Source organism: Equus quagga, chromosome 5 (assembly GCF_021613505.1).
Source record: "Equus quagga isolate Etosha38 chromosome 5, UCLA_HA_Equagga_1.0, whole genome shotgun sequence".
Lineage (NCBI taxonomy): Eukaryota > Metazoa > Chordata > Mammalia > Perissodactyla > Equidae > Equus > Equus quagga.
The window spans coordinates 117,972,243-117,985,839 of NC_060271.1; the positions used below are offsets into that span (position 1 = coordinate 117,972,243).

At 45.4% G+C, this 13,597-nt stretch overlaps 1 protein-coding gene across 1 annotated transcript in view; it reads left to right on the plus strand.

The window, feature by feature from the left end:
- The window catches only part of HADHA (hydroxyacyl-CoA dehydrogenase trifunctional multienzyme complex subunit alpha), a 47,067-nt gene that overhangs the window by 32,409 nt on the left and 1,061 nt on the right, over positions 1-13,597 (plus strand). Inside the window, exons 12-18 of the mRNA XM_046662528.1 lie at positions 2,691-2,825; positions 4,817-4,988; positions 7,307-7,393; positions 10,138-10,278; positions 10,977-11,045; positions 11,847-12,042; positions 13,351-13,465. Coding sequence (XP_046518484.1) covers positions 2,691-2,825; positions 4,817-4,988; positions 7,307-7,393; positions 10,138-10,278; positions 10,977-11,045; positions 11,847-12,042; positions 13,351-13,465 — 915 coding nt within the window. The remainder of the gene's footprint in view (positions 1-2,690; positions 2,826-4,816; positions 4,989-7,306; positions 7,394-10,137; positions 10,279-10,976; positions 11,046-11,846; positions 12,043-13,350; positions 13,466-13,597) is intronic.

Consider the following 13,597-nt stretch of genomic DNA (forward strand, 5'->3'; position numbering starts at 1 on the left):
ACAACCTAAGCACTGGAGATTCTACTTGCCTGTTTCATATCTATTCTCTTCAGCAAGCCTGTCATTGTTATGCTGCCTAAATGGCTCTTCAGCATCTTAAATTTAATAATGTCCCTAAACTCACCTTCTGGCTCAGGGTTCTCAACCTGGGCATTGTTGCCCCCAGGGAACATTTGACATATCTGGAAACATTTTTGGTTGTCACAACTGGGGAGATAGGGATGCTAGTGGCCAGAGGCCAGAGATGCTGCTAAGCATCCTACAATGCATAGGACAGGCCGAACAACAAAGAATTACCCAACCCAAAATGTCAGTAGTTGGGGCCGGCCTGGTGGCGGAGTGGTTAAGTTCGCACGTTCCGCTTCTCGGCGGCCCGGGGTTCGCCAGTTCGGATCCCGGGTGCGGACATGGCACCGCTTGGCACGCCATGCTGTGCTGGGCGTTCCACATATAAAGTAGAGGAAGATGGGCACGATGTTAGCTCAGGGCCAGTCTTCCTCAGCAAAAAGAGGAGGACTGGCAGTAGTTAGCTCAGGGCTAATCTTCCTCAAAAGAAGAATAAATAAAAGAAAAGAAAAAGAAACGAAATGTCAGTAGTGCCACAGTTGAGCAACACTGCCCTTGCTGAATTACTGTGAGGGATTTAAGAGAAGCAGCTGTAGTTACTAGCTTCTCTGTCCCCTCACCTTTAATGAGATTACAGTCCCAATTAAAAGATAAAATGGATAAGAAGTCTGGATGAAATAGGTAAGACTCTAGCCTAGAAGGCTGATTTCCACATGGAATATGAAATAAAAACCATAACTACTTCTCCTGCACATGCAGTCATCAGCACCGGTCCTTGCATTTGTTCCAGCTGACCCTGACAGTGTCTTGCATTCACTGGGTGAATGTTGCAGTAGAATAATGATGCCACTTAAATCTGCATCTCTTCACACTTTCTACAAAAGCCAGACAGATTAACAAGGACAACAAAGCCACCCGTTCCCATGTGCAGCATAAATGGAAGGCAGATGCTGCTGCTACCTTTTAATTATGTAAGAGGGAAACTCGACTGTAACAGGAAAGAAAAGAAGCAAAAGAGAAAAATATTGAGTCCTGCAAAATCGCAAAACCATGTGACACACCACCTCCTTCCCCTGCCTTACCCCAGTTATTAGGGAGGGTGAGCATCTTTATTGGCACTTTGCTTTCTGCTTTTGTGAATTGTTTTAAAGAAGCCTTTGCTCATTTTACTGGGTTGTCTTTTTAAATTGATATATGCATCATCTTCATATTGCCTCGTAGTAATCCTTTGTCAGCTATTTCTGTTGCAAATTTCTTCCTATTCTCTTCTTCTCAATTTTGTCAGGTCATTTGTCAAACAGGAATTTTTATTCATTTATTTATTTATTTTGAGGAGGATTAGCCCTTAGCTAACATCTGCCACCAAGCCTCCTCTTTTCCTGAGGAAGACTGGCCCTGAGCTAACATCCACGCCCATCTTCCTCTACTTTATATGTGGGACGCCTGCCACAGCATGGCTTGCCAAGCGGTGCATAGGTCTGCACCCAGGATCCGAACCGGTGAACCCTGGACCACCAAAGCGCAGAATGTGCACACTTAACCGCTGCACCATTGGACCGGCCCCCAGAAATTTTTAATTTTGATGTAGTAAATACATCAGTCTTTTTTTCAGTCACTATTCTTTATATTTTTCAGCCGCTATTCTTTATATGTCTCTACCCTATTTTCTCATTGTTCTCCATATAAATATGTGTATTATTACAAAGTTGCATTGGAGAGATGCTCCCAGGACTTGAAATTAGGTTTTCTTTTCAGGTCTTGAATATGATTTTTGAACATTATAATAAGAATTGTTAGGAATGAAACTTTATCCTGCATTACAACTCAAATTTAGGTCTACAGTGCTGTCAACTTGGGCATCTTTTATGAAGAAAGTTGTTCTGAAAAAAAATTTTATAGTTATTTACTATGGGAATATGGCGTATTGTTCCAGATCTATGGAAAACTAAAAAGAGTAATCAGATATGATCTCTGGCCGTCAAAAAGCTTAGAATTTAATTGAGGAGACAAAAACAATATACGTGAAGCCATTCCAGAAGACTGTGGGGTAAGCTACATGGTCCTCACAGGTTCAAGAGGAATTCGGGGGTGGAAACAGCAGGATTGTTGGATTGATTGTTGGAGGGAGGGGCACAGTCTGGCAGCAAAGAAACCATCCAGGAGACTTTGATCTGCTCCAAGTGAGGAGTGATAAGGGCGCAGATTTCAGAAGTGAAAGATGACTGGAAAATGGTAAAATCACTAGCAAATAAGTGGTTCGAAGAAGAGAGATTCGTCTTTGGGCTTATCACTGCAAGTTGGCTTTTCTTTGGAAAACAAAAATCCTCATCTTGACTTAAGCATAAACCGGTTTGTCGTGTTTTCAGTGGCCTCCAGGCGTGACTGCAGATCAATAGGATTCTGGCTTCTGGGGAAGACCAATTCTTTTGGACCTAATGGATTTTTGTGTTTAACTTTGAAAATCAATCATTTATTAAAGATGTATGTGTATAGATAAAAACTATTTGAAATACTCTATTGTTGTGCCTGCTTTAGTTTATTGGATGATAACTTGGGCAGTCTCCCACTTTTACTAAAATGATTAGGAGTTGTTTACCAAAAGGCATTTCATCCTTTCCTTTCAGGCACTTAGCCATTCTTGGTGCAGGGCTGATGGGAGCCGGCATTGCCCAAGTCTCTGTGGATAAGGGCCTGAAGACTATACTTAAAGATGCTACCCTAGCCGGGCTGGGCCGAGGACAGCAACAAGTGTTCAAAGGGTGAGCCTGCTCTCTGCCTCTGCCAGGAGTTAGAGTGTTTTTTGTTTTTTGCTGTCACAGGTTCCTTTTCCTGAACATGATGAGTGCTAGATACTCCACAGTTAAGCCACCTTTCCTTTGATTTTTAGAAATGCTAATTCCTCCCTTCATTTTATTTTGTTACGGATATTATAAACCATTAACATCATTGGAATCTGTAATGCCATTTGTTTAAGGCTTTGGTATCAGACTAGAAGTTCTCATGTTTGTGAATGTTGATGGTTTCCATTTCATTGCTGTATTGTTATGGAACACTGAAACCGCATGACTGTGTGTCCTTGTGGAGAGAACTGAGATTAGGGTGTGAGGAGATGTGCAGAAGCTGCACGGTGCAGGTCGGACTGGGGTCAGAGCTCCTGAACCACGTGTTTCTCGAGTGGCGTTACTGCAGAGGAGCAGTCAGCTGATCTGGTTCCACCGTGTCTGAGGCTTTACCACTGTGTCTCCGCCTTGCCTCTGAGGTAACAAAGGGTGAATATTATTCTCCCTCCTGCCCGCCACCCCTGCCTCCTTCTCCCGCACACACTGCCTGTTTTGCAGAGGGGGAAATGGAGCAGCAGCCTGGCCAAGCTGGGAATGGGTTTTAGCTCATTTCTCTGCTCCAGTGTAATAGACAAGCACTTCGACTGTCCTGTGTGTGACTTTTAGCTCAGCGAACTCTTCTTGGTTTCGTAAATGGATTATGTAGCTTAAGCAAGTTTTTACCCCTTTTCTGCAGAGAAGCTCATGTATTCCTACCAAAATGCTATCCAGGACCTGGCAGGTTTAATAATTTTGGCAGATTATTGTAAGATAGCAAGGAGTTGAAGTAAAAGATTCTGACCAAAAAACGTGTGCTAGCTGACAGCCTCGCCCTGAGACTAGCATGCAGGCATCCCCGAGCAGCATTTCAGCGTCACCGAAATGAGGAACTGCTGCTCTAGAATTGCCTCCTGCCTGCACTCTCTTTTGGAGCCAGATGTCCCAGGTTTCCCTTTTTGCCTTAGAAACATCAGACTCGGGCAGGTGCCCCTCCCAGTGCTGCCGACCTGGAACACACATTTCCTGTCCTCTTAGGAATAGTGCCATTACGCATTCGAATTAGAGTCACTAATAATGTTTTCAACTCTGACAGGCATCTTACTGCTGACTGCTGACATGATTGTCAGAAACCAGGAGGTTTGAACCCATACTTCTAAGACTGGAATACTTCTTTGAACTTATTTTGTGGCTTTAATTTTCCTTTTGGTTAAGAAAGTTAGTGAATTGAGTTTGGCTTCATTCTTCACTCAGAGGAAATCTCTAGGTCATTTATTCTGAAAGTGTGGTCAGATTAAAACCTAAGAGAGCCTGTTTTCCTTGGCAATAAAAAATAATCAGTTAAATGTCTGAGTAACAGGAACCCTTTTTAGCTCTCTCTGGAAAGAAGAAACCTTGAGTTAATATTTTATGTAATCAATACAGTGTGCTACTAGGTGCTGACTGGGAAGTAGATTAAGAATATAAGAAATAATGCTTGGTCTCTGTCCTCTAGAAGATTACAGTTACAGAATAACAAAATGATATGTAAGCAAGTATAAATCCATGTGGTCCAGGACACATGTTGGCTCTTTCGCCTGTTGTAGGTAGAGAATTACCAGAGCTGCTCGGTTTTGCCATTCTAGCATTTGTGTTTACTCCTATAAGCAAATTTAACTTTTATGAGTGATACAGTTTATGTGAGTTGGGCATTCAGAGGTATCTTGTAGTAGAAAGAATGTGGGCTGGGGGGGTCAACCTGTGTTTGAATCCTAGTACCCTGGGTACCCTAGTACTTAGCTATTTGACCACGAGGCCCTCCGAGCCTCTTTGAACAACTCAGTTCCCTCAAAATGGGGTTGGTGAAAAACACAGAGAGCCGCGTCTGGCCACGGACACTCAATAAGTGTTAGTTTTCTATTCTTCACCTCTGACTAGGAGTGTGTTTCTTCTAGATTGAATGATAAAGTGAAGAAGAAAGCTCTAACATCATTTGAAAGGGACTCCATTTTCAGCAACTTGACTGGGCAGCTTGATTACCAGGGTTTTGAAAAGGCCGACATGGTGATTGAAGCTGTTTTTGAGGACCTTAGTCTTAAGCACCGAGTGCTAAAGGAAGTAGAGGCGGTAAGTATGCACCCTGTGGTACCTGAATCCTGGTGTAGTGAGTGGAGGACACAGAGGTGGGGTTTTTCAAAGGAATTATGGGAAATGCATGGTTCTTTTTATAGGACTATTCATTTCCAAACATAAGTTTTTATGTGAGCTTATGCACACTGTGCATGTTATAAAGGTCAAATCTCAGTCCTGAGGGAAGACAATCAAGCAGCTGATTAACCTGAGCACAGGGTTCCTTAGCCTTCTGTGGGGTGCAGTCACTCAGACATACAAATAACCTCATGAAGTGTAGCCAGGTGTCTTGACATTTTTGGTTGGCCACAAGCCATAACTAAACTTTTTCAGGTCTAGGCAGCAAAGGAAATAGGGGAGAAACAGTTTCTCCAGGCAGGTTTCAGATGCTCATTTTGTGTAAATGCTACTTTGGTCTTGATCCAAATGCTCTACATGGCCACGTCTGAGGTGGGATGACATGAACAAACAAGTAGTTGAGGTGGGCATGTAGAGAAGGAGCCCAGAGAAGAAGAAATGGCAGTAATCCAGGCACAAGATAGAACTGGGGCCTTGACTGGCCTACAGCTAAATAAACAGAATGTGGGTTAGCAAATGGTGTACATGAAATGGCACTGACTTGGGAACACTCTAGGTGTCTTGAGTAGTGAGCTATAGTCTTAAGATATAGTCTTAAGATATAGTCTTAAGTCTTAAGAGACAAGCAGCTCTGTTTGAAACAGATTCTGCTTGTGAGACACACATTCCAGAATCTTTTCTTTGGACAAAGTGTAATGTAGAGTCAACTGAGGGAGAAAATTCGGAAGAGCTGGGTAGATTTGTATGCCATCTGTGCTAGGTGGCATTTCAGCTGAGATAACGTTCCCAGGGCTTTGAGCACACTGCTGAGCCAGTGTAGGCAGATCCTGAGGGGCAGGCACAGCCGAAGTGGAGGGAAGAGGGTTTACCAAGTGACTAGGTGATGGTATTTGCTTTGGAAGATGGGTCTGGGAGTATCCAGTGGAGAAAAGTTTGTTTTAGCAATCAGGAAGCCAGTGATCAAAGGAAAGAGATAGAAGAGGGATCGGATCAGAAGTGCAGTGTGTGAACAAGTCTCTGCGGCGCTGCCACGGGCTTCCGAGAGAGAGCAAACGCAGAAGCTCCGGGCTCTGTGAGGCGAGGCCTGGACTGGCTCTGTCACCTCTGCTGCCTTCCATTCAGGAAAGCAAGTCACAGGATTCATGGGGAGGGGAATAGACTCGACTCTGGGTGGGAAGAGAGACAGACAGGTACAAGGAGGGAAGAATTGTTGCCAGCCGTCTTTGGAGACACTGGTTTGCTCCTCATAGAGAATTTTACCACCAGCATTAGACACCATGCCACTAAGAATGCAGCTGGAGACTGAGTTAGCTCCCGTACAGGCATGCTCACTGTCGACTCTCGTTACACTCGTGATTAACTAAAATCATGGGACCTTTATCACAAGTTTCCTGCCAAGCCACGTCTTGTCCATCAGGTGCTTATCCAGTTCTTTTTTTCCCTTTTACAAAATCCTTAATGCAGTACTTTACCTTTACCCCATTATAATTGATCTTATTTTACACTCAGCTTTTCCGTGTGCTGAATCTATCCTGAACCTTGATTCTCATCTCTCATGTCACCTCTGCCTATCCTAGATTTGCACAAATTTGACAGGTGTGCCTTCCATGTTTTCCATCCAAGCATCTGAATAAAAACGTAAATAACTTGTGATCATGGACAGAATACTGAGGTAGTCTCCAAGAGACTGCTCTCCAGGTTGATAAAGCTCATATTTAATAGAGTTCATGGACTGTAGATATAATGATAGTAGTGTACCATTTCTAGTAACACCCTGTATAAAATGAGATAGGCATGCACATTATAGCTTGGCCTTATAAAGGAGAAGGGTGGAGTATCATAAGCTTTCAGACTTCAGGGCAGATCCAGACAAGAAGAGGGATTGATACCCATGCTGGATCTTGAAATGAATGAGGTTTGAGTCAAGGCCACCTTTTCATTGTTTATCTGAAGCACCTTTACTTACCCAACTGCTAGATGTAGTCTCCAGGCTAGGAGCAGGTGACCTTATGCTGGGCCCTAACTGGAAGAATGCTGAAGAGGGAAGAGAACAAGGCCAACACCCTCAACACACATGCCCTAGATGATCGTAAATGTCAGGGCGAATGGTATCTACTGTCTGAGCAGTTCTGGGCAAGAGGGTGGGCTGGGCCTGGGTGTCACTCGTTAGCTTTACTTTGGACTCTAGTCATCTCCCAGCCCTACGTGTCGCATTCTTAAATGCTTTTCCCCTGCAGGTGATTCCAGATCACTGTGTCTTTGCCAGTAACACATCTGCTCTCCCAATCAATGAAATTTCTGCTGTCAGCAAAAGACCTGAGAAGGTAAATTCTGAACAGAGGAAAAGCCTGAGATGTTTTGCTGCTTTGGGCTCACTGATGAAGGCTTAGAACATGAGAAGGGACTGGTGTGGATTCTGAAGGGCATGGGGCTGTTGATGTATTTCCCAAAACTGGGCACAGAAAAGCTGATACCATAACCATTGTGAAATGCAGGAATAAGTGAGGTTCAAGCAAAATATACTTTTATAGGTAATTTGCATTCCTAATGGGTATTATTTTTCAGATTCAGACTATAAAACCTACCTTTATTACAATTAGGTATTGGAAGATAGGCCTAAAATAAGAAGGGCTACTCTAAAATATCACATCAGTACAGAGCAGATGCTGGGGACCGTGTAGGATGGGTTTGATTCCAACTCCAGATCCAGGAATGGAAGATCAGGGGTATGGTGGGATGGGTCCCCCTGTGGGTTCAGTTAGACCTTCTACCCAGGACATGAAGGGGGAGCGGGGTTGACACACTTTCAGTGGGTATTTAAAATGATGCCTGGACATTTATCTTTGGGCTCCTGCTGTCTACCAGAGTAATCAAGGGGAGTGAACTCACTCAAGGAGAAAAAAAACACCTCACCTCTCTGGAGGATACCAGTGAGCCTCAGCTAACCAGAACCAGCCAAAAGTAGGCAGGAAATATAAAAGACCTTTAAGCAGCTGAAATTGTTATTACAAATTCCATGTACTAAAAACACAAAAACCTATTTATTCCTATCCTTTTTTTTTTTCCTTTTTCTCCCCAAAGCCCCCCAGTACATAGTTGTGTATTTTTAGTTGTGGGTCCTTCCAGTTGTGGCATGTGGGACGCCGCCTCAACATGGCTTGATGAGTGGTGCCATGTCTGTGCCCAGGATTCAAACTGGCGAAACCCTGGGCCGCCGAAGCAGAGCACGCGAACTTAACCACTGGGCCGTGGGGCTGGCCCCTATTCCTATTCTAATAGCTTCTAACACAAGGTAATCTTGTTTTCTAGCACCCAGCAGGTTAGAAGTGATGTGGGGCCTGATAGAGGCAGGTACAGTAATGGCAGGAAAAGTTCATAGGGAGAAGTGGCAGTGATAGTGTGACACTCAGGGAAGAAACAAAAACAGTATAAAGGCAGATGGACAGTCGGACCATGTCACATCACTCAAAGCTCCTCCGCAGCATTGAAAATCAGCAGAGGAGGATCTCTTGTTGTTGCTCTGATGCCAACCTCTCACTCCCCCCAGTGGACTGGAACAGGCATCACACTTTGCAGTCCTAGCGTCCAGGTGTCTTGGCGAGCTGTTATCACCTGCTTGCCTTATGTCATTCATCTAAGTGAGGCCAAAGGGGCACAAGTAGGGTGACCAATCATCTCAGTTTGCCCAGGACTGACGGCTCTCCTGGGACCCAGGACCATCAGTGCCACAACTGAAAAAGTACCAGCAGTCCAGGACAAGTTGGTCACCTTTGTCACAGCTTTCTTGGGTGATATAAATAGATTTTGCTTGGAGTAGAGATTATAGAACTGTCAAAACTCATTGAAATGAACACGTAAGTTCTGTGCATTTTATTGTGCATAAATTATATGTCAGTACTTTAAAAGGCTACTTCCTTTTATTTGGAAGTGCTAAATCTGAATCAGGTCCTGCCCTTTTAAATGTTTTAGATATAGGTTAAAGAGCAATTTGGGGATTAGAAGCAACTTTTGGATTGGTAAGTGTATGGAACATTTAAGTGACCTGTGTGTTACATATGGTAAGTGCCCGGCTTTGGAGTCAGGCCCACCTGTGACGGACTCCGGCTCTGCCATTTACTGACTGACCTGAGCTACTAATTTTAACCTCCTGATGTCTTTATTCCTCATCTAGATAATGAGACTGATCAGTTCACAGAGTAGTAATGGATTAAATGTAAGGAATAAATGACAAATGTATTAAAGAACAGTGGATAGTAAGCAGTCAATAAATGATAGATATTATTAGTTATATCTTACAGCCCAAGTGGAGGGGAACAAAACTATAAATTCATGAGTTAGACTTTTCTCACAATTCAGTTTGAAGACTATCTGTTAGCTTAACGAGGTGGGTCTCAAACTTCAGCGTGTGTCAGAATCACCTGGATGTCTTCTGAAACACAGATCTGGGTCCTGCCCCCAAAGTTCTCATTCAGTAGGTCTGGGATGGGCCTGGGAAGCTGCAGTTCTGACATCCCCAGTGAACGCGAACACTGGTCTGGGCACTTCACTTTGAGAATCACTAGTTTAACGAGTCTTCAGGTGCATTTGAGTGTCGAGAAATTTTATTTAAACCCAGCATCCTGGTCGTGAGACCCACCGGTATAGAATCCAAATACATCTCTGATAGTCCAGGATATTAACCAATTCTTCTGCCTGTCCCACCTCCCCCTGCCCAAAAACGTGGACCCTTTCACCAAAACCATCACATCATTAAGCGGAGCCTTCATTCATTGTTCCCTGATATATCTCATTTGTCCTTTAGCTGTGATTTCGGCACTGATTGTTGGTAGGATCAGTTATCCTTAGTGAAAACCCTAGAAGCAGATGGAAGAGGAGGATTCCAGTAAGCTCTCCCTGGACATGCTGAACTTTTTATCAAAGAACCATGGAACCAAACCACTTGACTGTATCGAGCAGTATTCCCTTCTCATGACCGCCCTTCTCTCCAGTGCTTCTAGCAAAATATGAAAGCTGTTAGGTTCCCTCCTCGGCATTCTTAAGTCTCTTGGTTTTTTGTTCCCCTTGCCAGGTGATTGGCATGCACTACTTCTCCCCTGTGGACAAGATGCAGCTGCTGGAGATCATCACAACCGAGAAAACTTCTAAGGACACGACCGCTTCTGCTGTAGCAGTTGGCCTCAAGCAGGGGAAGGTCATCATTGTGGTTAAGGTAAGGAGCTCTCTAAGAGAGAAGCAGGTTTGCAAAAGTTCTATTAAGACTCCTTACACCTCCAGCCTTGTTTGTAACTCTTCTGGGGCAAATATGTCAACTTTTGATATGATCTCTCCTTGGTCGTCTACAGTATAAATAGTTGTATGGACTGTACGACTGAGTTTGGGTCAGAGTGGGGAGTGTCTGGGATGTGGCAGGTTCTCCCAGCCATTCCAGACCTTTCAGGTGACTGAAACTATATGCTGTGCTGTTTGATTCAAGCCATGCTGCCCCTGGCTGTGGCTTCCCCTGCAATTTTTTTTTTTTTTTTTTTTTTGAGGAAGATTAGCCCTGAGCTAACATCTGCTGCCAATCCTCCTCTTTTTGCTGAGGAAGGCTGGCCCTGAGCTAACATCTGTGCCCATCTTCCTCTATTTTATATGTCAGACGCCTACCTCAGCATGGCTTGATAAGCGGTACATGGGTCTGTGCCCAGGATCCAAACCTGCGAACTCTGGGCCACCAAAGCAGAGTGCATGAACTTAACTGCTACAGCACCAGGCTAGCCCCCCCTGCAATTTAATTTTAAGGATTCTGCTTGGGATTATAAATCACCTGGCACTTTGAAATGATGCCTGGGGAAGGGAGACTGCTTTCAGACTCAGGTGGTACCCACAACAGAGGGGCCAGTGAGCTCACGTTCTCTCCCTTGGCAGGATGGACCTGGCTTCTATACCACCAGGTGTCTCGCCCCCATGATGTCTGAAGTCATCAGAATTCTCCAGGTTGGTATTGCTCTCAGAATGTTTGAGGCATCTTCCACCCCTTATAGTCCTCCAAACTGGTAATGTCAAGATGAAGAACAGGCTTCCTTTTAATAGACTAACCCCTGGCTCTTCTCCAAAAAGACCCTTTCGTGCCCTCCCTTTCTGCACAGTGGTGGGAAGTCATGGGCTTATGCCGCACTAAAATGGGCAGAATTTTAGCTCTGCCCTCTTAGTTTCCTCCCTGCTCCATTAGGCCAAAGGCCTCCTGACATGCTCTTCTATGCTGTTTCCCCATCCCCCTTGAGGCAGAGACCATCCAGAACAGGGCCCATGTGGTCTGACTGGTGCTGCTTCTGCTTCTGCCACACGCAGACCCCTCCAGTGGTCATACAGGTCACTCACAGGCAGGAAAGGGGGCGGCCCCTCCTCGCCAGGCACTGTCACACACAGGGATCAGAGCTTGGCAGCACTGCTCCTTGGTAATGTCTCTTCTGTCGGTCACGGGAAACAGCCCTGCCAGCCATGGAATCTCGTTATTGTTGAGATTCAGAATTGCAGACAAGAAGGAAATGAATAATTTGTTCATCTCTAAACGTCCTTAAAGTGCTATAGGTTAGCAAATGCTCAGCCTTTCCCCTTGAGGCTCCCAAACGTCTTTGTGCTTCCCTGACTGACAGTCCCAGTCCTAGGCCTGGCCAGGTGGCACCCAGAAGAAAAGTGGGCGTCGCACAAGGCTATTTCTGAGGGCCAGCAGAGGGAGCCCTTGTGGGGGCTTGGGGATGGCCGTCTCCTGAGGTCCCTGCTTTACTTCCCACTCAGGAAGGAGTTGACCCTAAGAAGCTGGATTCCCTTACCACGAGCTTTGGCTTCCCTGTGGGCGCTGCCACACTGGTGGATGAAGTTGGAGTAGATGTAGCAAGACACGTAGCAGAAGATCTGGGCAAAGCCTTTGGGGAGCGGTTTGGAGGTGGAAGCCTCGACCTGCTGAAGCAGATGGTGTCCAAGGGCTTCCTGGGTGAGTAGCCTCAAGGAAACATAACTAGCATTATTAGTTACAAAGTTTCCTGAGACCACAGAGCTACAGAAGGACCATATGGAAGAGTGCATTTCCTAAACATAGAGCCCACTGTCCTAGGGAATTTCAAAAGTGATTTCAACGTTCAGCCCTTGGCTCGGAGGAGGCCAAGGTGCAGTTTCCTTTGGTCGTCCCAAACCTGGGTCCATCTGACACCAGCCACCCCACCATGCCGCTGAACCTCAACCCCAACGAGATCAAAGCTGTGTATCTGAGGTGCACCAGTGGGGAAGTCAGTGCCACGTCTGTTCTGGCCCCTAAGGTCGGCCCCCTGGGTCTGTCTCCCAAAAAGGTGGGCAACCACATCACCAAGGCAACCAACAGGCTCAGATCGAGGTGGTACCTTCTGCCTCTGCCCCGCTCATCCAAGCCCTCAAGGAACCTCCAAGAGACAGGAAGCAGAAAAACATTAAGCACAGTGGAAATAGCACCTTTGATGAGATTGTCAACATTGCCTGACAGATGCAGCACCAGTCGTTGGCCAGAGAACTCTGTGGAACCCTTGAAGAGATCTTGGGGACTGCCTAGTCTGTGGGCTGCAATGTTTATGGTTGACACCCTCATGATGGTCATAGATGACATCAACAGTGGTGCAGTGGAATGCCCAGCTAGTTAAGACCCGCTGAGGAAAATACTTCAGTAAAGGGTCACTTGACAACCAAAAAAAAAAGATTTCAGACAACCTCTTCTTAGGCTGGGCCCGTAGATTATGGACAAAAGGCAGAACTCTGGCCTCCTGAGGCCCTGCTATTGCCCAAGTTTTGCAGGATTGACAGGCATTTTCATCCTGCCCAAGGCCTCTGATACATCTGTGATACTGCAAGAGCAAGCTCTGCGTCCAGGCTTGACCATGTTGTCTGGCCACCTGTGTAGAGAAGGTAAAACCTCTAAATACAGAGTATAGGATTGAGGCCCACCAGAGAGGTGGCTTTCTCTCTTGGCAAAGCAGCTTTAGCAAAATCAGCACTAGGTCCTGGGCATCGGGCCTGGCATTGCATATCTGGACATTAAAACTCACCCACGTGGCCTTTCCCATCCACATACATAGACTCCCAAGGTCCAGGAAATACAAGATCTTTTTTCCTTCTCTGCCAGCTCTTCTGAGAAACCCTCAATTTCTAGGGCTGGCTAGATATACAAATTCAAGAATGCAGATGAGAGGCTAGAGCTACACAGCAGACTAGCAGGGAACAGAGCTCTCAGGCAGGGCTCTGAGAATCTGTAACTCCCTTTCCTTGCTTCTTTTAGGTCGCAAGTCTGGGAAGGGCTTTTACATCTACCAGGAGGGCGTGAAGAGTAAGAATTTGAATTCTGACATGGATGGTATCTTGGCAAGTCTGAAGATACCTCCTAAGTCTGAGGTGTAAGTTAACCGAGTGGCTAATAGTGTGGAAACATGTTTCTCATCAGCCTAAGCTTCTCAGCCCTTCTTCCATCTCCTTTGTTGTGATCACCATACCTGACCAGAAAGAACACTCCAGATGCTTTGTACATT